This window comes from Pelecanus crispus, chromosome 3 (assembly GCF_030463565.1).
Source record: "Pelecanus crispus isolate bPelCri1 chromosome 3, bPelCri1.pri, whole genome shotgun sequence".
Lineage (NCBI taxonomy): Eukaryota > Metazoa > Chordata > Aves > Pelecaniformes > Pelecanidae > Pelecanus > Pelecanus crispus.
The window spans coordinates 4,440,843-4,466,702 of record NC_134645.1 but is presented as its reverse complement, the minus strand read 5'-3'; the positions used below and the strand labels follow the sequence as shown (position 1 = coordinate 4,466,702).

At 40.2% G+C, this 25,860-nt stretch overlaps 1 protein-coding gene across 1 annotated transcript; it reads right to left on the bottom strand.

Moving 5' to 3' along the window:
- Positions 1–2,497: 2,497 nt before the first annotated feature.
- Positions 2,498–21,126, bottom strand: PAPOLG (poly(A) polymerase gamma). The gene is made up of 23 exons (XM_075707100.1): positions 21,110–21,126; positions 17,653–17,811; positions 17,513–17,579; positions 16,771–16,852; positions 16,578–16,687; positions 15,603–15,656; positions 14,396–14,507; positions 13,676–13,765; positions 12,746–12,884; positions 12,523–12,595; positions 12,320–12,440; positions 11,920–12,004; positions 11,453–11,506; positions 10,228–10,347; positions 9,788–9,897; positions 6,787–6,908; positions 6,525–6,694; positions 5,534–5,607; positions 5,405–5,440; positions 5,092–5,330; positions 4,109–4,177; positions 3,442–3,498; positions 2,498–2,596 (listed from the first exon to the last, which is right to left on the bottom strand). Exons 1-23 carry the CDS (start codon positions 21,124–21,126, stop codon positions 2,498–2,500), a joined length of 2,259 nt encoding a protein of 752 aa, XP_075563215.1.
- Between the last annotated feature and the right edge of the window lie 4,734 nt (positions 21,127–25,860).

Genomic DNA, 25,860 nt, shown 5'->3' with positions numbered 1-25,860 from the left:
TTCAATCGCTTTAACAGAGGACTTGCTCCATAACAAAGGAAAACATTTAAGTAGAATTGTTACAGTTTGAACTTTATTTAAAATAGCTGAAAAACTAAACTGAAAAATCCTGGGGCAGTATCGAAGTTCTGCAACATCCAGGGAAACTCCAGAACAGTGATGTCACTCTGCACTGGGCCAAGCGTTGAGATCAGGATATATTAAAACATGTAATTTCACCTATGCTGGATAAAGTCCGAGAAACTAGTAACCTAAATTCTTCCTAAACATTCTTCTTAAAACCCTAAGAGTGAGGGGAAGAAAAAAAAAATGTAAGAGCAATTAGAAGATAACTGCAAAGCAAGAGTAAAAAAAAAAATCTGTCTAAAGTCGTATATTTTGATACCCATTAACTAGGTTAGTTAGAGACTAGTTGCATAAATGCACGTGCTGACATAGAGGTTAAGGGCAAAACAGCCCCTAACAGTCTTGGAATACTCAAGTGGAAGAATTTGTTTAAAAGCACAATATTATTACAGGGTTGTAGACTATTGCAAACCAGTTACTGTTCATATTTGCTTTGCTGTTTATCTTATCTCCTACTTCAGCTCTAATTCCTTCAAATTCATGCTGGATTTTTATTTACACAGGTGCTGAAGTGGTATACATACTGTAACTAGTACACAGACTTGACAATATTTAAATACCATGGTTTTAACACAGGTCACAAAACAGACATAACCATGTTACAAACTCAAGGTGTAGTTCTGGCTAAAAGCCACTTACCTGACATGGGTTCTGTTTCTGAATTTTAACCCGTGACTAAACCTAAGCCTTGCAGTCTAAGTTTTGTGGTTTTTTGGAGGGGAGAGGGAAGAATAAGACCTCTCAAACCCACTAAGGCAAGTTTTCTACTTGAAGCAAGCTGGAAACCAGAGGTAGTATGCAAAAAAATAAGTATATTGTGATATAGTCATGCTTTCTCCATAAGTTTGGAATCCTAGCAGTAGGAGGAACACTAGAGAACAAAGACCTTGCAAGATACATGCCTCTTCTTATTCCTTTACAATCCTTCGGTCTTGTCACTAGAGTTTTAGGTGGATGCTTAAGGTGATCAGGGCTCAGAATTGCTGTTTAAGCCAAGCAACTCATTTTAAAAGAATACCAGGGTACCTGTTGTCCACATAGCAAACTGGGACTTCAGCTGTCACAGTTTGCAAACTGCACTATTCAGAGGGCATTAATTCAAAACCTGGAAATACTAGAAGCAGGAAAGCAGTGTTCCTAGTCTCCTCAAAGTTACTCTAGCACGACATTATCTTTTTGTGGACGGTATTTTTTGTGGCACTGCCCCCCCACCTTACATTTGGTTTAGCAGTTTGGGTTTTTTAAGCAGATCTCATCTGCATTAAAAAAAACAAAAGAGACTGAAGATTTTAAATTTCTCTTTGGAAGATAGTATTTTACAGCACATACAAAAATACTCTGGAAAAAATACACAACTTCATTTAGAAAAACACCAAATTATAAAGAAATTACAATAGAGATAGCATAACATCTGTTTCATATGATCAGAATTTCTCCCCACCCCTCAAAAAACCCTAATGCACTTAACCGGGTAAGCAGTGTTATCAGTTTACAGAACCGGACTTAAGACTACTACAAGTTTTCACGTAGCCATTTAGAACAGCTTTCAGGGTTTATCTGAAACCACTTTCTGCATGCCAGTTGCTTTCAAGACTGCAGCTTGCAGGTGGGTAGTAGTGGCACAACAGCCTCGGCTGTTGCAATGTTTAAGTACATCTTCAGCTGTGTGTTCCGAGTTTAGCTTTGCTATCCAGTGACAACAAAAAAAACCCCTCAAGTCTCATGCCAGAGCAGTCTTAAGACAAAAATCGGATAACACGGCATGGGCCATGTCTATCATCTCCATACCTTGGTAGCATCCTCTGCTGCATTTTCTTCAATATTTAAATTATTTTATGGGCCTCCATGGGAGGCAATATTTGTGTAGTGCATGGCTGTGCTAGACAGTGGAAAGCTACTAGCTGAGGAAGCTGAGCACTATTGTGATAGATGCACAGAAGTGTATGTGCCAAAGGGGAAAATAATTTAAGAATAATATATGCACACGAACTAGGAAAGCACAAATACAAGCACGTTCATACACACTTGAAACCAGAATGTGGTTGCAGTGACTAGTTAACCCTGTTTACATACATTCTGAATCCAAGTCACAGGACAGGTTGGTTTTTTGAGGCTTTTTCAAAAGCTGTTTCAGCTAGTGACAGTTAAGACTCTTTAAAAAACTAGTAGGGATAACTGTTACAAGAATATGCAAAAAGTAGTTCAGAAGGAAGCAAGCATCTAACAATACCATAAAATAAGTCCGTGATTTTCACTGGCCAATTGCAGTATGGCAACAGTAACCTTCCATACTTTGTTAGTAACTACAATACATGTCGATAATATGGACCACTAAACAAGTGATTATCATCTTTACCTGAAGAGATACTGGTTACCCATTAAGGGTAAGTTTGATGGATCTTTTAATAATACGAATACTATTTGTTGGAACAGGAGATGAAGAATCTGGTAGTTCTTTACTGGAAAGCCTCTACAACACACAAAAAGATGCCACAGGAAAAAAAAAGGAAGTTTAAAATTCATTAATTCAGAAGTAGCAGCAGATAAACCCTTTCCTAGCTGAATAAAACAGCATTCTTCATGTACCAAAACAGCATGGCCTAAAACTGAGTGTTTATAGAGAAGGATTTTTTTTTTTTCACCACACCACTTTAGTTACCACCAGTTTACAGAGGAAGAGCATTTTCCCCTCTGCACACTTCTTTCCTAACATCAATTCAGATAATTGTATTCCTGAAGGGGGGGGGGGGGGGGGCGGAATTAGTTGCAAGTCGCTCAGTAGCATAATAGAGGAAGCTACCATTCTTCTCAGATCCATGGATCATGAAAACAGAGTGTCTCTACTGTCCAGATTACTTCCAGTCCTATAACCCTCAATTTCACAACATTTTACGTGACACAGAAGAGTTAAAGCCACTTACACACTTCAAAGCTTCCAAGTCTTGTCACAGAAATCAGTATACAAGTATTTAAGATAATAAGAGCTCAAATCACCTTATGGAAGGATCTGCAAGGAGTACAGAGCTTTTTGCTTAAGAAAAAAGCAAAATCAGGAAACAAACTGCATCAGCATTTGAGTGCAGAGCAACATGTTTTTTCAAGTTCAAGAACTTGGAAACTTTGGCTTCACTTTTGTGAGTAAACCTGGAAGGTCATTATCCAGCTATTCAATTTGGTGAAAGCATGATAGGCAAAACTTACTAACTACTTAGAACCACCAAATTTACAGGAACGAATAGTACATAAGTCTTTGTACATAAATTGGAATTTCTAGTTTTGCTTTACCTATGAACACAAAGGCACAATAAATAATACCTGTGATCTGGATGTGCTGATAACTGGAATCAGCATGGACTTTCCTCCAAGGACACCCTAAAAAAAAAGCCAGAAGGGATTTATTAGGCAGTATTGTCAAATTCGTGACTCGAGAGACAGCAAGGTCCGGCAGCTAGGATACTTAAAAACTAAACACATACGTGCTTTGACAGCCTCCACCTCGGGTTTTTTGAGGGGTTTGGTTTTTTTAAGCCCCATAAACCCACATAGAGCAGTTCAGGTATTTCAACCTTCACTCTACCAACAAGACCACATCTTGACTTGAGGGTGTGCCCTCAAGAGTTTATGCTTCAGTAGCAAGCTACACTAAATATAGAGCTCTTTATCCTCCCTTTGAGAGGCCAAATGCTTTAGTCTTCATTGTAGTTTTAGTTTACAACAGTGAATCAAGTGGTTAAAAAAAAAACCAAACGATTCCAAGCATGGTAAGAGGCTAGATACTCCCAAATCATCTAGTGGTAACACTTAAATTAGGTCATACCAGTGTAATATTTGGGAAATGAAGACTGAAATAAGCTAAGCAAAAAAGCATGTTTTTGTTTACATCAGTAAATGCGTAGAATATCTATGTGAGGTAGTCTAGGCACTAGAACAGTCCATTCAGCTTTTCACTTAGTCCACTAAGTAAAAACCACTTCAAAGTTACATTTTCTGTAGATCTCCTGACATCATCTGGATTGCCACCATCTTTGAATGCCGAATCCTGGCCAGTTAACTAGAAGAACAGAATACGCAGACTCAAAATAATTGCTATGCTAAAGTTACCTTCATATTTGGGTACAGCTTCCAGTCAACACATTAAATGTGTTAGTGGCCATTCTTAAAACAGAATTTAGACAAGACTACTATTACCACACAGGAATCTCAAGCCCCTCAAATACGTCTTACTACCCAAACCTTGAAATCTGTACTTGAAATATTCAATACAGTTCTGCAAGTTGATTCTTTACAAGTGTCAAAACTGAGGGGTTTTTTTCTAGTTGTTCTTTGCCTCTGCCTCAGATCAGAGGTCAAGCCACAGGAACAGCTATTTAAGGAGATTTATATATAGCAAGAAAACAAATCAAGCATTAGTCTAAAGCTTCCACAAAACCAAGATTTAACAAGCAACTCCACACTGTCATTTCAGCAGTGGACAACCTATTGAATAGGCTGCCAATTTCTGAAGAGGCAAAACCATCAATAGGCATTCACAAATCATCTGCCAGGACAAAATTAGCTCATACTTTTACATTTCTAAGATTCATATCATCTTCACTTTGAGATAATTTTTTTCTGAATTGTTTTAAGAACTGCTTCCAAATGAGCCAGTTCATCCAGCAATTGATCAGTGCAGTAATATATAAGTACAGTAGTATTTAGAGACCCTGCCACCAGACCAGAACCAGTCACTACTGCCGTGCCAGATCTTGGGGAAAAAAAAAAAAAAAAACATTGTTTAATAGCTATATATTATATCCAAGACAATTTCTCATATCTACATCCTAGTAAAACTATCATTATGCTTAAATTTAGATTCCTGAATCCATTGGGGATGCATATAAGTGTTTCTTCTCAGTTATTTAATTCATTCTACATCAATAATTAATACTACTTCAAACCCTCCCCAGCCTAGCTCCCCTTCCTTACCTTTTCTCCATCTATTGGTTTTTTGGGGCATTCATCTGATGTAGGTGAACGAGGTCCTTTAGAGGTCGGTGAATAAGGTCGTTTAGGTGCAGCATTCTTCGGATCTGTAATTGTAGTCCCACTTAATTCACGCTGTCCTTGGACAAAATGTGGTCTCAGTTGAGAAACTGTGTTATGTCCTGGAACGGTGCAACCAATTGGAGGTCCTGGTGTTTTTACTGCAACCGCAGCTTCCATTTCTGTAGGAGACACTAGCTTTTAGAGTTCGGCCATGAGATTAAAGACTGCATTCCACCTACTACTTCATACATACTTGAATCAATAACAGGAATGGAGAGTCCCTTAGACACTGATGGCACAGCTACATGAGGTATCTTCTCTCTATTGTTAGCACACACTGGTGGCATAGCTACATGAGCTATCTTCTCTCTATTGTTAGCACACATTGATGGCACAGCTACATGAGCTATCTTCTCTCTATTGTTAGCACCATTAGATCTCTGATATCCAGCATTTCTGTAAGAGTCAGACACTAGAGTTATAAAATGCTAGTTTGTAAAATACTGTTATATTTCCAGAAAGTTCATGCAAGAGAAATGTCTACCTTCTTAGCTCATTGTCACAGCTCTACTAAACACCACAAACTCACAGGCAATCTAGCATGAGATCTTCACTTTGCTGAACTTCAGACCACAAATTTAAACTTAAGCGTTTTCTTTACTGAGTCTCTACATACTGGTACCATTTTCGAGCTTAGTATATCCAGCACTCTGTACTGCTTTTAATGAATATATCTACTCCATGCATATGTGCACCCAATTTTGGGGTTGTTTTTTTTTTTTTGCATACTACTCTTACAGTACCAAACAGTCTGAACACAGCAGGCATTACACATTTGGTGGTATTGGGCTATTACTCTCCAGTTTACATATTCCTCCTGTGCTTAGGTAGCTTATGCACAGACTTCCCAGGAAGTGACAGACACTAACTGCCCAAGTTCTCAAACTGCTCCACTAAGTCAGCAGCAGCTCTAGTGTTTCTGTGATCAAGATCAGCACTTCATTAGAACTTAATACTACTTGGCATTAACCACAGGTCTTGTTAGAAAGAACAGTTACCTACACATAAAATACTCCGGCTTGAAGTTACACACTAACCTAAGGGGATTTATATTTAAGACCAAATAATTTCTCTGGTATCAAGTTCTTCATTCCTATGTGTTCATGTACATTAGTTTTCTTTTCCCAAGGATTTCTTTAACCTGTCTCCCCCCACGTGCCCAAAGGAGACACCAGCTTTGTTCCTGAAGCCATTAGAGCCCTCCACATGCTTACGGTCCACATAGATTCAAAGCAGAAATCCTAGACCTCATTCACATTGCAAGTCAGCTAAAAGCAGCAGCTTCTTCACAGTCCTAAGGTTATGGTGCTGACCTTTCTATCTCTGCTGTAGAGGTGTCCAGTTTAGATATCTTATTTAATGAAGAGGGATTATATGGTGTTCTGGAGTCCATGTCTCTGGAACTGTCCAAACAGCTTCCATCTGAAGAAGTCCTTTTGCACTGAAGCCCACTAGCATTTTGACTAATATCTGGCATGCTTTGCTGAAACAACAGTTAAAAAAAATAATGAAGTCTTCAAGTAATTATTAAAGCAAAAAAAAAAAATTGCCAGAAGAGCCAAGTTTTTCTTATACCTTCTTTCTTTTCTGTAACGTTTCTGGAGGCAAAAAATAGTGGAGGTGCTTTCTCTTCACATGAGCTGCCTCAATCTTCATACCTTCCTTTAGCACATTGAGGTTCTTAGCCTGCCTGTAGACTAAGATGAAATTTAGTGTTGTAGCTTAGTGGGGTGTTTGCATTAGGTATTTGTCAAAGTTACATATGGTTTCTTTAGAAACAGCAAGCCTTTAAGTCTGTCCAGCCCAAAGAACAAGAAGTTTCCAGCCTAACTGAACACAAAATGCTGTCCAAGCATTCTACATGTAGTCTCAAGAAGATGAAGGTGACCCAAGATGTCCATTTCACATCCAGTACAGACTAGATTAAATATGCATTTATGTGCTCAATTACAGCTGTGGTTTGCTAATCATGCTGCTCACATCTGAGCTGATTTTAACCTGAAGGAGATAATACTCCTTAACCATTAGTTTTCTGTTTGTGAATAGATCTAGAGGACTTTCTGAATCAACCCAGTTGTGTACAGCTGATGAGAGACCAGCCACCTTACTCAAGATTAAGCTAATTTTTTATTTCATATTTACAGTGGTGATTGTGCTTTTTTTCATAACAGTTCTATAACTTCATATAAATTCAGTAGTTTAGATGTTAAAATTCTGTCTGAGAAAGCAAGACTGGATTTTAGGGACATCTGACTGTTGTGGTTTAGCCCCAGCCAGCAACTAAGCACCACGCAGCCGCTCGCTCACTCGCCCTACCCCGATGGGATGGGGGAGAGAATTGGAGGAGTAAGAGTGAGAAACACTCCTGGGCTGAGATGAGAACAGTTTAATAATTGAAATAAAGTAAAATAATAACAACAACAATATAATAATAATGTACAAAGCAAGTGATGCCCAATGCAATTGCTCTCTACCCACCGACCGATACCCAGCCAGTTCCTGAGCAGCGATCGCTGCTCCCCGGCCAACCCCCCCCAGTTTCTATACTGCCCATGACGCCATATGGTATGGAATAGCCCTTGGGGCAGTTTGGATCAACTATCCTGGCTGTGCCCCCTCCCAGCTTCTTGTGCACCTGGCAGAGCCTGGGAAGCTGAAAAGTCCTTGACTAGCATAAGCAGTACTCAGCAACAACTAAAAACATCAGGGTGTTATCAACATTCTTCTCCTACTAAATCCAAAACACAGCACTGTGCCTGCTACTAGGAAGAAAATTAACTCTATCCCAGCCGAAACCAGGACACTGACTTATCAGAATCACTACAATTTAAACAGGTTTCTCTTAACTGCCTGCAAACAGCCTTTTATGCAACTTTAGAATGCTACACTAGCACAGCAGTCATTACAGAATTAAGTCACATTTAGATAAGCTTATCTAATAGTCCTATCATGAGCATAACTGGAAAGTCAGCTTACTAACATACAGAGTGGGAATCAAAGTCAGGGCATGCAACAAAAAGGCTTATAAGTCTTTCTACAGGAGACCTAGAAGTAAAATAAAAACCCAAATATGAACATTCACACCAATACAAACAGTTGCTTCAAAGTAAATTCAGTAATGTTTTTATTTAGAAGTGACATAAAGTTCACTTAAAAGCCTTCCAAACATTGAGCCTTATATTCTTGAGCCCATCAACTTGAAGTTCATCTTTGCTCTCTAAAAATATTCTTTCAAAGTCAAGGCACATGATAAAAGCTTTCTTGCACGTAACTACTGGTCACTCCCACGTTTGTCAAAGGATTTCACACCTCAAGAATATACCTTTCCTGTCCAATCTCTCTGGATTCAAACCCTGTATCTGAAACATACTATAGGCTGTGCTTCACTAAACTAGGAGCACATAGCTATACTAATGAAGTACGTGCATAGAAATAAAGGATTTAACATTAGTTCTAGCCTCTTAGCAGTACCTAAGCCTTGTTGACATAATTTACATTTGCCACAACACTGAAACAGTGTCACTGGGCATAATGTACAAGACAAGCATCAGTACAGATAACAGTGCAAGTCTGAGGAAGTCACCCCACCTGGCTTGAGACAAGAGTTTTGATGCATTTTTCTGTGCTTTTTTCATATCCCAAAGCATGAGCTAAAAAGAAGGTCAGGTTTTACTGCATTTATTCATGTTGTCTAAGCAAGACAACACACAGCCCATGCTGCTACTAGGGATAAACTCTTCATCAGTGCAAACAAACATTTAAAGGAGTCCACTGTTTAGAACTCTATCCAAACACACTGGTCACTTCAGAAGAGCAACCCGATTTTCGTAGTTCTTCATTATGTTAGCTAGGCATGAGCCTGACAGCACACATGCACTTCTGAAAGGCGCAAGAGCAGTCAGCTTGGGACCTAGTAAACAGATTATGAAAAGACCTATACTTTCAAACAACTCCTCGCCCCAAACCTCCTTTATTCTAGCATCACCTAACACCACTTGCAATATTACTTTATTTCTACATCTATCAAAAGTAGTAACAGAAGATGAACATGAAGGTTTACATGCAAGACTGCATGTAATTACAATGTGACAACTCAGTGACTTTCAAAGTTCTGGGATCATATCCCACACAAACTTAGTTTGGAAAAATACTTTCAACAGGCATTAATAACTTAGAGCCCGATACAGTTAATTCCCACTTTCAAAGTTCAGCAACTGACAACTGTTTTGGACAGCTGTAGCTACATCCAGTAAATAACAACATCTGGCTTCACACCCAACTGTCCACTTCATGAAATGCAGTTCCTTTGTGAGTGTGTTTACTGTGGTCTGCAGAACTGTTATTTCACATATGGTGTGTGGTGTATGACTGTAGTACACATTTTTGTTTCAAGATGGACTTACTTTGCCAAAGTGTCACAATAGTACGTTTTTAAAGCTAATCTTCTATATGTTGCTCTCCACAGAAATATCTAATAGCTAACACCAGAAGGAAGCACAATTCACTTTGTGAAGCAACTTCCACTAGTACAAAAAAAAATTTAGCCGTATGAGACTAGAGCAAAATACCAGCTTACCTGTATCTGTGAACGACTGTATAACATATGTTAAATCAATGTTAACGCTTTCTGCATTTTCCACTTTCTTAAATACAATTCCAAGAAACCACATCGACACATATCCACTCCTAAAAAGACAGATATACAGATATATCGTTTATGCACAGTGATTTGGATGCTAGTATCTACTCTCAAGAAAGGATTAAGCAAAACTGTTTAGTGGTGCACAGCAGTTAAAAATTAGTCAGCCCATACTTAAGTTCAGAGCACTTCTCTCTGAAAGTTCTCCCTTCTTTAAAAAGATCGTACATGCTCAGAACCTTGCGGGTCAGAGCTCGAACCTACAAAGCAGTAGGTGCGTAACTGAACATGTCTCATGGATGAGCTGAGGTGAATCAATATAAACAAGTTACAATACTTCGGCCAAACTGTGCTTCACAAAAAACAATGAAACCCACCGTTTGCGGAGTTCTTGGTTGCCAGGGAAAGACTGTGGCTTTACATGTGCAATAGTTATAAATTCATTCCTCTCCAAGTTTCCAACCAGCACACGAATTTTAGATTCGACAAGGCCAATCCTAATGACAACAAGAGACATTTACTCATTTTTAAGTGTATCCAGCACAGTGGTTGTATGCCTTTTTATAATACAATGCCAATACAAAAATGCTAGCCAATCAATAAGTAGTAAGTTTCATTCAGCTGAGCAGATAGAGTTTTAGATCACACACACTCTAGTCTGAGATGTTTCCAGTGACATTTGAGCTTTAAAGTTTCCAAAGACAGAGGTAAATCAGTTTAACTTGTAGTCTTAACAGTTCAGATACAACACTTCAGCCTATAACCCATGATGAATATACCAACAAGAGGCAGATCCCAGCACCTCTGGCTGCATTTTGAAGTGCAGCAAGACTCCTTTTTACCCCAAAGATCAAGGAGAAGAGCAGTTTAGAAAAGGCTCAAGCACAACTGTTCAATTACACCTGAGTAAACATGCAATTCTTCCTGCAGATTGATCAGTAAAAAGAGTCTACCCTCTTCTAGCTAAATTGAAAAACATAGTTCCTTTAATAAACACATGATCTAGTCACAGTCTCATCAGAAACTTACCCAAGAAATTAATCATGACCACAAAGGCTTTTCATTTAAACAAAGCACTAGCATTTTACCCTTTTATCTAAAATGCCGCCAACTTCGAAAGCGGTCAGAAATCCGTACATTCTGATCTCCAAGACTTTGGAGATTGCTGCTCTATAAGTCAGTAAAAGATCGAGCTCTCCAGTGCCCATTACACATCCGATTACATCAAGTAATCCCTATTTGCTTCAGACTCTGCAACAAGGAACATCTTCCTAACTGAAGTAGCATTGGGTAAGCAGTCTCCTTAGACTCCCTGCATCTGCTTCTCCAGACAATGCAGAACATCTGACTTTCAGACACTAACCCTCTTCATTCCTTCTCATCATGACTCAGATCTTTATGTTAACTTCTTAAACAGCAAGATTTAACTTCCCTGCACAAGAAAGCTTTTACTTTTGCTCATGAACTACCTACTTGGTTCTGTATTTCATGCCTAGCTGCACAGTTTAATACTTCACCCGTTAATACAGTTAACAAAATTAAAGTGCAACACTGAATTGAGTTTCAATTATGTATTGAACCCACATTTAAAGAAAAACTTACCACTTTAAGTGATGCTCTTCACTAAGGGCACTAGCAGTCAGCACAATATAATGTCTAGAAGAAAAGGAAAATTAATATACTAGCTCAAGACTTCATATTCCTTCAAGTGAAACCAAAACTGCCTTAAATGTATATAATATGACTTCCAGACAAGACAGATTATATCCTGTATTCAGCACAGTATTAACTGAAGAAAAACTGATTACATCCTTTAGAATTGCATTCTGCTATATTCTAAATATCATAGTTGATTTTTCTAATAAAAACAGTGTCAGTGGCATAACACATAGTTTTTCTATCATCCCTATACTTATCCTTACCAAAATTCATGACACTACCTCCAGTTTCTGAAAAAACAAACATTAATACCATCCTCTCTTTAGACTGCAAGTTAAAACTCACTATGCTAACCAGTAAGTGAATCATTTCAAGTTCAGACAATATTTCTGAATTGATTTCATACATACTTGTACTTCTGAAAGAAGTTCAGTGGTTCAAAGAGCTTTGACCAGTCTGATTTTCCTTGGAGAATCTCATTTGTAACTGCAAGACCTACAATTCAAGTTGAAAGCTTTATTACCATTTTGTTTAAGACTAGCAGGGCATGATATAAACTTCACAAGATAAAGTTTTTGAACAGTAATTGACAGATCAAAAAGCAGGAATTCCCTTGACACAATGCAGGTCTACTACAACAGTTCATTGTAAAACTGGTCCCTTATTGCCTGCAACAGGCCTACCTCCCAGAGACCTATTCTACTCAGAAGGACAGAATACCTCACAGAATATAACCAATTCCGATAACGTAGTTTCATATAGCAAGAATTATACTTTTTAATCAGTTAATAAGTACGGAAAGAACTTTACCATGTTTGAACTCCTCTACCATTACCGCCCGTGTTGATGCAGATACATTGTACGTAGAGTTCTGCTGTGGATAGGCTGGGGTGATGATAGGCATGACATGATAGCGGTCTGATGGGTTCACCTGTGATGTTAAAACAATGTTGCTTAGCATCAGTTTAGGTTAGAAGAAAGTTTAAAGGCTTCCGAATTAAATTTCCACATACCCTAGGGTCCCATACTGGTAAATTAAGATCACTCTCTTCAGGTTGTTTCAGCAATACAGGATTTGGCCATTCCCTGTATAAGAAAAGACAGTAACTAACTGTTCATTTAAAACTCTGGCATGTAATTCAGGGTAGGATTGAACGTTGTCGATGTAAATCTCAAAGAACTGCCTCTAAGAAGTGTTACTTCTTTATGCAAATTAAAACAAACAATAGCTCTTACCACTTTGAAAAAACCAAGAAGAACTTGTTAACAAGAGTAGAAGCCAAAGCATTTGGATAGAGTTGACATGTTCTTGCTACTAGCATCGCCCAGGAAACCCCACCAAGAAATCCCAGCATGTTGGAGTAAATGCCACGTCCTAGAATGGAGACATTGTCATTAGCCTGTAGTCTTTCAATACCCAAGCGCATTCTTTCAAATTTACAGCACCTACTTCATAATCTATAGAATACTTAGTACACTTCAGCCTCAAAGTCAGTTATTTTTGCAGTGCAATGAGACCAGAATTGTTGGTCCTTACAGTGATGAGAAGAAGAATCATTACCACATCACTTCCCAAAATACTGCTACTCTGAAATTTGCCTACACTGTTACAGCTACTGCTTCACTCCAACCTCCCTTAAGAAAAGAGTTTGACATTCTTCTAGCACTTGCTCTAGCCACAGGCACAAACAGTATTTTCTTATTCCTTATATATCAAGCTTTTATACTTAACTTGGCATCTTTATCATCTGTAGTCAGGTTCCTGGTAAGGAACACAGCACCTTGTCTTGTAGGCACTCCCCTCTCCTCCCAACTCTACCCCCATTAAAAACACACAGAATCTACCACATGGACAGACCTTGAATCTAAACTAAACCCAGAAGTCGCCAGTAACAGGTACAAGTCAGTTTTATGCTATACTGGTATACCAATAGCTTATGGTTTAACATTCAAGTCTATGAAAACAAGTTTGGATTACTTGCTTTGTATTACCTTAAAAATTATAGATTACATATAACATTCAGTATCACTTGAGGTAACTGGGTTTTAGCTTAAGAACCATCATTTAAACAGCTATCCAAAGCTGAAGTACTTCTAACAGTCTTATTTTTTCAGCATGAGGTGCCTCTGAAAAGTTTAAAGATCATAAACAAGCACATTACTCACGTTTTGCCCACAGTTTAATTGCACGGAGCGTGAGCCGGAAGTTCTCTTTATTTGGCACTAGATGCAGTATTTCATCAGTAACTCTGCAGCCTGTAAGAAAAAAAAAAAGTACAGAAGTTCCTAGTAACAGGTACAAGTCAGTTTTATGCTATACTGGATCAATAGCTCACAGTTTAACATTCAAGTCTATGAAAACAAGTTTGGATTACTTGCTTTGCATTACCTTAAAAATTATAGATTACATATAACATTCAGTATCACTTCAGGTAACTGGTGCCCTCAACAGCTTTTTTTATTGTTTAGACTACAGCATTCCAAAAGCTGTTTCTTTCGACAGCCAGGAATAATGAAACCAGTCAGTGTTAAACAGTGAGCAAGTTAGGCTTCAGGTTTTTTGTTTTTTTGTTTTTTTGTTTTTTTTTTTTTTTTAGATGAACTACAACACATTCTTTTCTATCAAGTGCTCTACCTATTCATCTGAAGCAATTTCTGTGGCAAACTGGAACAATGCACACACCCTGATCAAAGAAACACGAAATAGAGGTCTATCTAAACAAACTCCTTGAAACATCTAAATTTAAGCCCACTTGCCACCTCCTCAGATCTCAAGTATACAGGAGATCAGTTTCTGCATCTCTTACAGAAACTTGTGTTGTGTAATGTGCATTCTATACCAATTTTAGTAACACTTGCTTTTTAAGGATGTGTAAAGATACTTACCATTTAAGCTCCGTATACATCTTATATCCAGGCTTCTCAGACGCGAGTCATCTCCGAGATCAAGATTATCAGAAATAGTTTGCATAGACAGTCTTGCGAACACAAGATCAATCTTAAGAGGGGGAAAGAAGTGCCAACCGTGAGTTAGAACGCCGCACTGTTCGCAAACGGCGCACTTGTGGGGGACAGTTAGTCAAGTCTAAAAAGAGCGGTTAACATTTGTATTTAGAGTTACGTGACTGTAGATACATCTCCCAAGAGATTTATTTGCCAGAAAACTCAAGAAGATAGCTAAAAATCCCACATTTATTTACAAAACTTTCACTGCATTCCCCCTTTCTTTTTAAGCTAGGGAAAGGAAGGGGCTTTTTTAAGTTGAGAAGATACTCTAAACTTAGAATTTCCATTAAAAGGGAACTTAATCATAGAATTAAGACCTAAGTTCAATTGCCTCAACTATAGTTCAGCAAAGGAGAGCACATTTTCTTTATGCAGTAAGCCCTTTTGATCCCAAAGTATCTGTTTTTTAGTACAGTCTGAGGCAAGAAAGTTGTTCTGTGAATGCCCGTACCAGATAAAGGCCATAAAAAGGTCACTGAATAAGTGTCTTCGTGATAGCAATACCAAGCTGTAACTTGCTTAGGTACTACAGCATGCAGGTCTTTATTCACTGTACAAGATGTATTCAAGATATAAGGATTCCTGCAGCTGACAAACCTAGGCAGGAATCAAATGAGTACTTTTCATTTTCCAGATTGCCGCGTGCTTCATTTGTTATTTGCAACAAAACATTTAGTCTGCTCACATGATTCATACAGTGAACTACACTATATGCAGCCCTCTGTAGAAAGCTAGCTTGTCAGAGCTAAGAAGAGTTAGCAAGGACACTGCCTCTACTCCCACCCTGCACAATCCTTGAGATAAATGCTATTTGAGTAGGCTACCCTGGCAGCTTTAGAAAAATATGTCCCTGATGTTCCCATGCCTGCCAGGCTTCCTAGGGGCTTGTTTTCCTATAAGGTCCCATTCTACTGCAATGTCTTCTCCTGGGATAGGTTGCGGTCAGGCTGTCAAAGTATATTTAGGAAACTGTAATTAAAGATACCAATAACCTTCCAAAATAGCACAATCACAGGTCCCTGGAAAAAGTATCCTATTCCAAAGCAAGAAAAAAAAGTTTACTCAAAGGAAAAATTGAAATGCTTACCTCAATGCCATCAAACTCAAACTTGACAACTGGCACATACGCATCTTCAACTGCCTGTAAAGGAGATAACTGCGTAAGAAAACATCTTTTGCTACCTTAATGTTTCTCCTAAAATATGATACAATACAGAATTTACACTGCTAAACTACTCAGTATAAAGACCGAGTTGCTTCTGAACCAAAAGAATTGTTAATAAGCTGAAAGCAGTACAGCACTAATACGGTACTAATGCTAGCTTTAAAAAATTATATAGCCAAGAGACTCAGAGGCTGATCACGTACTGTAATGAACAAACAGTGCACAATGAGCCATCAGTGTCAGTGGTTGTTAGGTACTTACCTTGGTAGCAAGGAAGAAAACCAAGAGATTTCAGTAGCTATCTTGCTACTGATTAACATCCAGAGAAATCTAAAAAAAATTCTCTCCACATCTAACAGCACATACTAGTCTCCCGTATTTTTATCTTTGACCATGCCCAAGATGCTATCAGCTACCTTATGGGAGAGTTTTCAATTTTGTAAACCACTTGTTAGAACTATGCCACAGCCCACTGAGTTTTTCAGGTGACAGTCATCTAAATGAAGGCTCATTAGCTGTGCATATGAAGTCTTTCAAAGTGTCTTAATGAGGAAGACTAGCCCAAGACAAACACTTCTCAGGAGCTCAGTTTTACATGCAAGGTACACAACTTAGGCACCTGAGGGTGATTTTACAAAGCAGTTTTACATGTTCACAGCATGGCTCCTATTAACTTTATGTGAAGATTCTTATGTGATTTACAGTCATTGGGGAAAGGAACCGAAAGCTTGACTTCAACTTTTTCATGCTGCATAAAATAGTATTTTAGAAGGTGCTCAGAAACAATTTCTTTTTTTATTTTGGCTTGCAAGACATTCACTACTAATACGAGCCTTTAACATGAATATTCTTATTGTAGAAGTTGCACAATCTATCAAGGAGAGAGAGCTTACTCACTCTTAGATTTTTTATTCCCTCCTGATGTTTTAGTTTTTCAAAGAATGACTGAAAAAAATCCGATCTTTCCACATGTCTAGGAGCAACACAAACAGCATCTATGTCAGCACCTGCAAAGAGATTCCATTTCTTCTGTTATTGTTGGAAGTCACTTTCAAACATTAGAACTATGACCACACAATGAAAGTTCTACCTTTAGTGTGTACTCCAAGCCTGTAAGAACCAAATGTAAATATTTTGCCACCGACATTTGCTACTGCTGAAGGAGGAAGATTCTGCAGGTGGAAAAGAAAGAGTTTACTTTAGAATATAAGATACACATTGACCTATGCACAAGTTTAATTAGCCTACCAGTTATTTAGAAAGACTACAACAGCCTCCATAAACAATGGCTTCTCACCCCCCTACTGAGTTGTTAGTCTATTAGACTGATACTGTTTTTTCCCTGAAGTGAGTGCTTGCAACTCTAAAAAGGGAGAAGAGTAACATAGCAGTCCTTTTATTAATTTACACAAATTAAGACCTATTATTAGTGTCTTGCCCGCAGCAGATGCATATAAATTAACACAATCTAAGAGCTATACAAAAGGCAAGTCTAGCGTAACAATTTCAAACTAGACTGAGTGCTGTAGGCTCTTTGGGGCAAGATTAGTGCCCATTTACCATCTATCTCACCCCACAACACGTTGTTTCAGCTTTATTAACTGCTACAAGTCAACCGATAGAGCCACTTTACAAATTTATTCAGTGCCCCAAAGACTTCAAGGTCTTGAAGTATCTTTTATACTTTTTTTTTCAAACAGCAGTTACTACAGCTCTACTCAATACTAAAGAAGTTAAAAGTTGAACACTAGCATAAATCCTAGTAGTACAGCCTTTAAAAGAAATAAAAAGGCTTTGGCTGTTTTGATAAGAACATATAAAAAAATCCTTACCTTGCTCTCACCAAGTTCTGAAATCCATTCTTTGACCAGGTTATTCAGTTTACGAAGAACAACCAGCCTGTAAAGAAAACTCATGTTAAGTTTGCCCTAAAAAACCCAAGAGATTAACAAATTTTACAGTTGTCTTATACCTGTGATTCAGTTCTTCCTCATCTTCAAATACACCAAATGGCTTCATTGCTTCAACTAGCTTCTGAGTATGAATGCAATCTATATCCTTAGGAGGAGCCAAGCTAATCGGAGAGGTAATTCCATAGTGTCTTTGAGGCTGGTTCTGCAGCCTAGAAGTACTGTGGGGAAAAAATACAATACTGAAAACTTCACAAAAGAAAAAAAAAACCCACCACCTTACTGGAAAACACCTTCAGGTTTTCAAATCAGCTTCTGCTCTATTACCCACAATTAACATACCTGAGAAAAAAAAAATCCTGCTTATGATTTTTAGAGAATTTGACCTAACTTAAGTCACAACTACTTTAAAAAAAAAAACACCCAAACATTTGTGGATATAAGAAGAGATCCAAGTTGCTACAATCTTAATCCAACTTACTTGTAGTGCTCTAGACAGTTAGAACTGATCGCTAGGAAACAAAAAGGTCTGAAATCCACTAAGGGTGACACTACATACAGCAAAAGTTTTGGACACCTTTCAGTTTCATATCAGTTTTGATTTAAGGACACTCCCATCAGCTTCCTGCTAACATTAAACAAAACAATTTAACACTGGCTTCTTTTAGTTAAATGTATTTGCTGTGCTTCTACTGATTCTGGAAGGGCATTATACTTGGTTGTAGAGGAAGGACATATAATGGTCTCTTAAACAGAGCCGATGCAGTAAATTATTATCTTGGTTTTGTTTATGAAGGAGTATGAATGAAAACATCAACCAATCTGCAGCTAATGTTGCTACGAGAGCCTCGTGCTCTTAACACAGTGTTCAATTTTTATAGTTCAGAGGCTTAGCTGAACATACACCCATTTTATCTAAATCCAAGAGACATATGTCAGCATATACAGCAGCACAAGCTAAGCTCTGTAGAGGGTGCTCAAACCTGGCTTAGCTAGCTCACTGCCCAGCTAGGCTGAGCAGGACACCAGGCACCTGGGTTTGGAGGCCTACAGGGTTACTACCCCTGGAACTCCAATTACAGCAAGGCATAATTTTCACTTCCAACCCTCAGCTTGCCCGGTGTGTTTAGACTTGTTTGCAATCAGAAGCAGCACAGGACTGACATGGCAGGACAACATTAAGGGCAGCGTTAGCTTTTTTTTTTTTAAACGCCATAGAACCCTTGCTTTAGAAAGGGAAAAATGGAGAAAAAACCTACTTTGCGTTACCAACTGAAACCCAGAGAGAGAAAGAAGTGGGACAGGAGGCAAGAACTGTACATAATGGATCAAAGGTCTCTACAGAAACACTAATAGCAAAAGGCAGAGACGCATTAAAAGGTCTATACAACTCATCATGCTTGTCAAAGAGTCCACATCCAGACCTCAAAGCTGAAGGGATTAATTATGCCACTATTCAAACTGGATATTTTTCCATTTCGCATACGGACAACTTCAAATATTAGCTGGGTTAGTCAAGAGATGCTTACAACTACTGAAGGTAACGGGCTCATTCCAGCTGGAATGGGATTAGGAAATGCTCAAAAGACAGCTTCAACACTTGATTTAAAAAAAGACAGCTTATTACAGCTCCTTATTTCTAACTGTTGTCTTTTCTTCCATTGAAGGAAGATGGATTTCTCTCTCTCAGAGTAGATTTATCCAACTACAGACATAGCTTTCAGTCATCTAGTGGGGTTCCACCCCCCAAGCTTATTTTTTAAACTTTCTTCCATGTATTTTCCAAAAAGCTGGGGGGTATTAGGACTGTAGTCCTATCAACTAGTGTCCCCAGTCAGAACAGCTGTTAACTTACAAGTGTAACTAGGCCTTAACCTGATTTGCCTTGCCATGTTTATAGGCATTCTTGACATCCACTTCACAAGTCAAAGTATTCAGAATTACTATTTTCCTTCTTATAACATCATTTTTGTAACAAATACAGAAGGAAAGCCTATGTTTAATTGCTGTGCATTACATCTAAATTAAAACATCACCAGCAGCAACTTCCTACATGTTTTACATATTACTTGCATTGTACAACTTGGACTTCAGAGAGTTTGCATGAAACGAGAATGGTTTTTAGACTTTGCTAGCATTCAAGATCTTTCCAGTGTATAGAAGGCCACCATCTGCCTTTCATCACCCCATTCTTCCTACAGAGACTATAGAGACTGACATAAAGCGCATATCAATTAGATATATCAGCTATTATTAATATAAAATTCTTCTGGTCAATAGTAGATATTTTAGTGGCTTGCATGCATTACTGAAAGTTTGATCTCACAACTTAAAAATTGAGGAAAATGACACTTGGAAAGTCTTATTGAAAGAGTGACTTATGCCCAATAGAACTTGTTCCCCATTAGAATTTAAAAAAAAAAATCCAAACAAATCTTACTTCTCTCTCTCAAGTGTGCCAGACTGCCAGCCACATACAAAGAAGGGATCTTAAAAAATAAAGTAGCATATACAGCATACTACCTATTCATCCATCAGACCTCTGTTTAAATGAGAAGTCTGTTGCAGCTGAATATTTTGCCAACTCTTGCTGCGATTTGTCCACCACAGTGAACAGCTCCAACACATTTCTGTTCTGACAGATCCTATTTTTACACAGGAAATTAACTTAAATTGATTTGTTCCAGGTTTTGCCACTTATTTATAGCCTTAGAAAGCTGCAAGCCGTTTCTCTTGTTGTAGTCTGTAAGTGTACACTATTCCAGTTCAGGGAGCTGCCTCCAGCCGCCAGTGCAGCGTCAGAGCGCTCACCGGGAATGCGTTTCTCCGACTCATGAAGCCGGCTGGAAATTTATCGCTCCAGCCTCTTCCACCCTCACCACTTGGGAGGAGGAACGACTGGAAATCAGCTCCTGAACTACCAAAAGCGACAGCACAAAGTAAACAAACAAAACCAAACAAACACACACACACCCCCCCCGCAGCCCTGTGCGCTTCACTGACACCAGCTACACACCTTCCGCTCCTATGGCACGAATTCATGCTAAAAACAGCCTGCAGGCGCCCGCTAGCAAGTTAAAGCTCTTTGCTCTTGACGCCCGCATTCAGAGAAAGCCACTTTTTTTCCTCTTTTTCCCCCGCTGGCTGAAGCGGGCCCCGCCGCCGCAGCCCGGCCCGCAGCAGCCCGCAGCCAGGCCGTTACCAGGTTACGGCGACAACAGAACGCGGAGGCAGGGACGCAGAACGCTGCGCCGAACCGCACCGAGCCCCGCGGCTCCCGCAGGCCCCCAGAGCCTGCAACCCGCGCCCGCCCTCAGGCAGAAAGAGCTCATCGCTTCTTTTAAAGACGAGTTTTCCCTGACGGGAGGCATGCTGCACCCCCACACACCCCCCCAAACCGAACCCAAACCCCCCCGGGGCCCGCCGCGTCCCGCCCTGCCGAGCCCCTCACAGGGCTGCGGCGGGGAATCCCCTCGGGGCGAGGCGGGGGAAGGAGGGAGGGGGCCGGGGCCGCCTCACCCGCACGTCTCCTTCATGGCGCGCACCGCACAGCCCCAGCCGCGGCTGCCGCCCAACGGCTCGCGCCCCTTCTAGGCAGCCCGCCGCCGCCGCCTCCTTCCCGACGGCCACCGCGGCGCTCGGCCAATGGGGCGGGGGAGCGCACCGGGGGGCGGGGCTTAGCGCGGAGGCCACGCCCCCTCCTCGCCGACCCGCCCTCCCGTCGCCCCCTGGCGGCCGTTGGCGGCGCGCGGCTGAGGCGCTCCCCCCCCCCCCCCTCGCCGCCCCTCTCCTCACGGGGCTTGACAGGCGGGGGGGGGGGGGGGCACACGGGCCGTCACGAAACGGGCCGAGACGCACCCACGGTGGGACGGATATTCCCCGTGGCCCAACTCGGGAGAGGCACCGGCTGCTCTTCTCCTCGCAGGAGGGAGGTGGGCAGGTGAGGCAGGGAGGCTGCGGGGGCGCCGGGGGGCGGGGGGGGGGACACCCCCCTGAGGAGAGGCTGCGCGGGGAGGGGGAGGCTGCCTCCCGCTCCCGGCCGGCGGGGCGGGCAGGGCTTACCTTCAGGGCACGGCGAAGAGGCGCCTGGACATTTCTACCGCCCGCCGTCCCGCTTGGAAGCTGAGGGAAACCCGGCTCCGCCGGCCGCTGCCCCGGCGGGAGCTTTGCGCGGGCAGCGAGGCGCTGGCAGCGCCCCCCCCCCCCCCCCCCCCCCCCCCCCCCCCGAGTGGGCTGGCGTGCCACGGAAAGGGGTCCCACAGACACACCTTTCCCGCCCGAGCCTTCGGGGACATCCCCCCCGCCTGCCCGACCCCCCCTCCTCAGAAAGACGAGGGATGCAAAGACAGGAATCGCTGGCGTTGCGTTAATTTATTCTCACCCAGAAGCGCCGAGGAGCGAGCTAAGCGTCGCTTGCCTTAAGCTGGTGGCGGATTTAACACACGCTGTTAATGGCCGCGGATAGTTTTGAGAACTCACCAGAACTTACTGCCGGACATCATCTGGGGCCGACGCAGTCTGTTACAAGCTGGCTATTAAAGCAGCCAAAATACCCCCAGACCATCCTCCTGCACCCTGGCATTGAGAAGGCAACTCCCCACTCGCATTCGAGCCTGCAAAAAACCAAAAAAAACAAAAAAAACCCCACCATCCTGTTTTTTGTAAAGTTGAATAAATCCTTGCAAAAAGTTTGCTTCCCAGCTGCCTTAACGCCTTGCCGTGTCAGAGGCTTTCTGTGACATTAGCCCATGCGTCGTTTCCATACTTCTCTGGCTTGCCTGTACTGCCTTTGTTGAAGTAAAATACATTTTATCTTGCAAGATACTTTGAAGAAGCACAAACTTAACTTTTGTCCTGAAATGTCAACAAGCTGACAAAACAAATGTTTGGTCTTCAGACACAAAGGTACCTTTAGCAGGATAGCCTTACCTATCCTTCCCAAATAACTTCACACTAGGAAGAGTTAAAAATAACTTTTTTTTTTTTTAATTGTGTATTTGCATGGCAGTACTTGTGCTCACATTTCAAAGTCTTTGAAAATCAGATGCTTCTCGAGAACTTGTACTGGTAAAGGCAAAAAAAAAAAGTTTTCAAGCACATTTCTTGAGAGGTTTTTTTTTTTTAAAACCTCTGAGAGTCATGCCCTTTTTATTCTCAGAAGCTTATCACGGTTTCCTTTAACATTTTTTGTTCATCACAACACTACTGTGGTGCTAGAATCAGGAAAACTGTTGTTTGTACACTGCTTCCTGTTCTGTTCTCTCAGGTTCTCTCACCTATTTCGTGTGAGGAAAACACCTGCCTTTATTTTTCCCGAGTTTAGATGGCTAATTAGCTTTTTTTTTTTTTTTTTTTTTTTTTAAATCTGTTTCTGCTGCGTGCTTGAGTACCGCAATGGTAGCTGCCTTTGCCTACAGATGTGATGGAAGGTTTCGAATGGAGAGCTGATACCTTTCTTTAAATCGCTTGCAACATTTAGGAAAAAATTAACAGGTCTTCAAGCACCGAAGTTTTTCCTCAGGTGTAATTCTAATGTTAAATGCAAATGGAGGCTAATCAAGCTTAACTTGATTGCTTCAATCCCGTAAACTATTAAAGAGAAAAAGGTAGTGGGTGCCTGAGAAACAAAGGATGTTGATGGTTGAAGTGAGATGGTCAAGTCTTAAGTTCTTCTAGCGGCTAGAACTCGAATAAAATAAATAATTTACCCTTTCTGGAAAAGGGACAGTTACAAAGTGCTATGAGAATAATAGTTTGATAGCGTTCCTGTTGTTGTGCTCGAGTTTATGAATTCTAGTTTCTAGTATTATCTTCTGAAGATACTTGAGAGTCCTTCTTGAAGGACAGAACTGAGGAGACAGATTGGGTTGGTTACTCTGTAAGTAGTTTTGGGTTTTTTTTTTTCTCCATAGAAAACAAGGCTCTTGTTGTCTGCTAGCTATTTATGTAAAATTCTTTCTAGTATGTAACTGTTGCATTCTGTCTACATAGTTTCCACAATATTATGTGTAGTAGTGGCTAAAACATATTATGTTTTAGAACGTGTAGATTTCAGGGAGAGTTTGCTTCAAGATAGTGCTTTCCTCTACTGTGTGTATTATAATAACTTTAAAATGCTTTTGTGTAGCACCTGAGTTATAGAAATGCCTGATAACCTATGAAATATTGTTAGTTGGGGGTCTTTTTTTGGTGTGTGTATGTGTTATCCAGATAGCATATTGAGAAAGTGAAATCTATTTTCTTAGAGTGATATAGTGTGGGGAAGGTTGTTTTAGGCTTGTTTGTTTGCTTTGTCTTTTAAATTGCTGGTATCCTCTAAAAGAGTAAGTGTTCTCTGTAGCATAAATGAGGTGGTATCTGGGTACTTTTAGTCCCTTAGAGGCTATTACTGATTTTATGGAGATGTGCTTTATATATATAAACACATAGGTTATGTGTTTTCATACATTACAGTCTGTATATCTTGTATTTTAATCTTATCTGTAAAGTTAATGGTAGCATGATGTGTTTTAGAAACCACTTGTGGGAGACTATGTGTTTGATAGATGTCTAAAATTCAACAATCTAAATGCTTATTCCTGGCTAAAAGAAGATGTCTGTGTGCTTGCTATAGACTTTGCTGTTGTTGTTTCTTGCCCCTTTTTTATTCAGGTATATTCAGCTGCTGCCCCTGTATTCTCCATAGAGATATTTGCTTGTGAATGCTTGTCCCTTCTCAGTAGAAGGTGGCAGTTTTGTCCTTTTTTCCCTTACAAACCGTTCCTGTCTATTCAAAGTGGGCTAACTAGCTTTTTGCTCAGTGCACAATTCCTGTAAGCTGTTTAAGCTAATCTTTTTAAATTAAGTCTTTGCTGTGTTAATTTTTGGCTAAGTAAGTCAGGTCAGGTGTCTGATTGTGTAGCCATGTGGCCAGAAACCTTGACATAAGGGAAGGAGAAAGAATATGTTGTGAGGAGAGAGGAGGGTGAGGTGGTTTCTTCTATATCCCCCAAGTTAAATCCTGTACGCAATACAGGTAAGATCCTTCTTGCTTACTTTAAACTAGACTCTCAAACAGTAGTTCAGTGGCAATATAAACTGGTCTAACCCAGGCTGATGTGTTTTTTCTCTTCTCCCTCCACGAGTCTGTGCTGAATTGGTGTCGAGCTAGAGCTGTTTCCTAATTGTCGGAGTATGGGCAGGCTCCTGAACGCCACTGTTGGCGCAAGGGAGGAAGCAGAGCCACAAACATAGCTGTGGAAGCGGAGAGGTGGGGTGACAGCAGTCTGGATTTACATTGGTTTACAGCGTACCTAAAAATTTGTATCTTTTTCCAGTATATCAGTTGACTTAAGAAAAGTTATAATCTCTCTTTACAGTTCCTCTGCTTTTATTCTCCTTCTGCAATTCTGTGCATTGTGAAATGTATACAGCTGGCTGTGCATATCTGTCTGTCATATTTGTATTTGTACACAAGCACACCTGTAAATGCGTAGATGAATGCAAATTCTTGTGAAGTACTTAGCATTCCTATATTAGCAAGATAGCTTGGAGGTTTTTAATAGGGGGAAAATACAATTATTAGCGTTATAGGATCAACTCTTATCCATAGAGGGATGCATGTTAGCATTACCGCAGTCAAATATTTTCACAGGCTGAACTCTCTGTATCTTATGGGTATGCAAAAGATTATACGCTCAGATCTGCGCTTTTAACGCGTGTACCATCTATCAGCTGACCTTCTGGCACTGTTGGCTGTCTATGTGTGTTTGGAGATACTTCTTTTACAAAGTGGAATGTCTCTGAGGAGCTGATATTTATGAGGGACTATGTAGCTGGAGTCATGTGATGATGGTAACAATAAACAATGTGTCTATATGAATGGAAAAGGTGTGATATTTTACACTGTTTTCTTAGTTTTGTAGCTTTTTCTCAGGTGAATTATGTGTTGCAACCCACAAAAAAAGATATCTTTGTCCAGAAAGATTTTTATCATGTTTTATTTGGCAAAGTGCTTCATGACTCTTATTACATTTTAATGTTCTAACATTTTAAAGATTAAAGGAGAGTGAGACTTTAAACGGATTTTTGAAGGCAGTTTTGGAGGAACTTTAGGTATATGTGTGAGAAGTTATGTACTGCCTACCGCACCTGAACTTTTCTGCTTCAACATACAAAACCTGACTGAAAGGTGAAACTGCTACAGAGAAAATATTTGTGTGATATTAAAATATTATCCACAGAACAGAGAAAAACTTATCAGAAAAAGACCTTATTCAAACTTTGGATTT

Bases quoted from the DNA above. Each gene is read 5' to 3' on its own strand.
- PAPOLG (XM_075707100.1), bottom strand. The intron at 4,178-5,091 runs GTAAGGAAGGGG...CTGTTCTTCTAG, and splicing joins AACCAATAGATGGAGAAAAG to TTAACTGGCCAGGATTCGGC. The intron at 3,499-4,108 runs GTAACTTTGAAG...CTTTTTTTTTAG, and splicing joins TCAGGAGATCTACAGAAAAT to GGTGTCCTTGGAGGAAAGTC.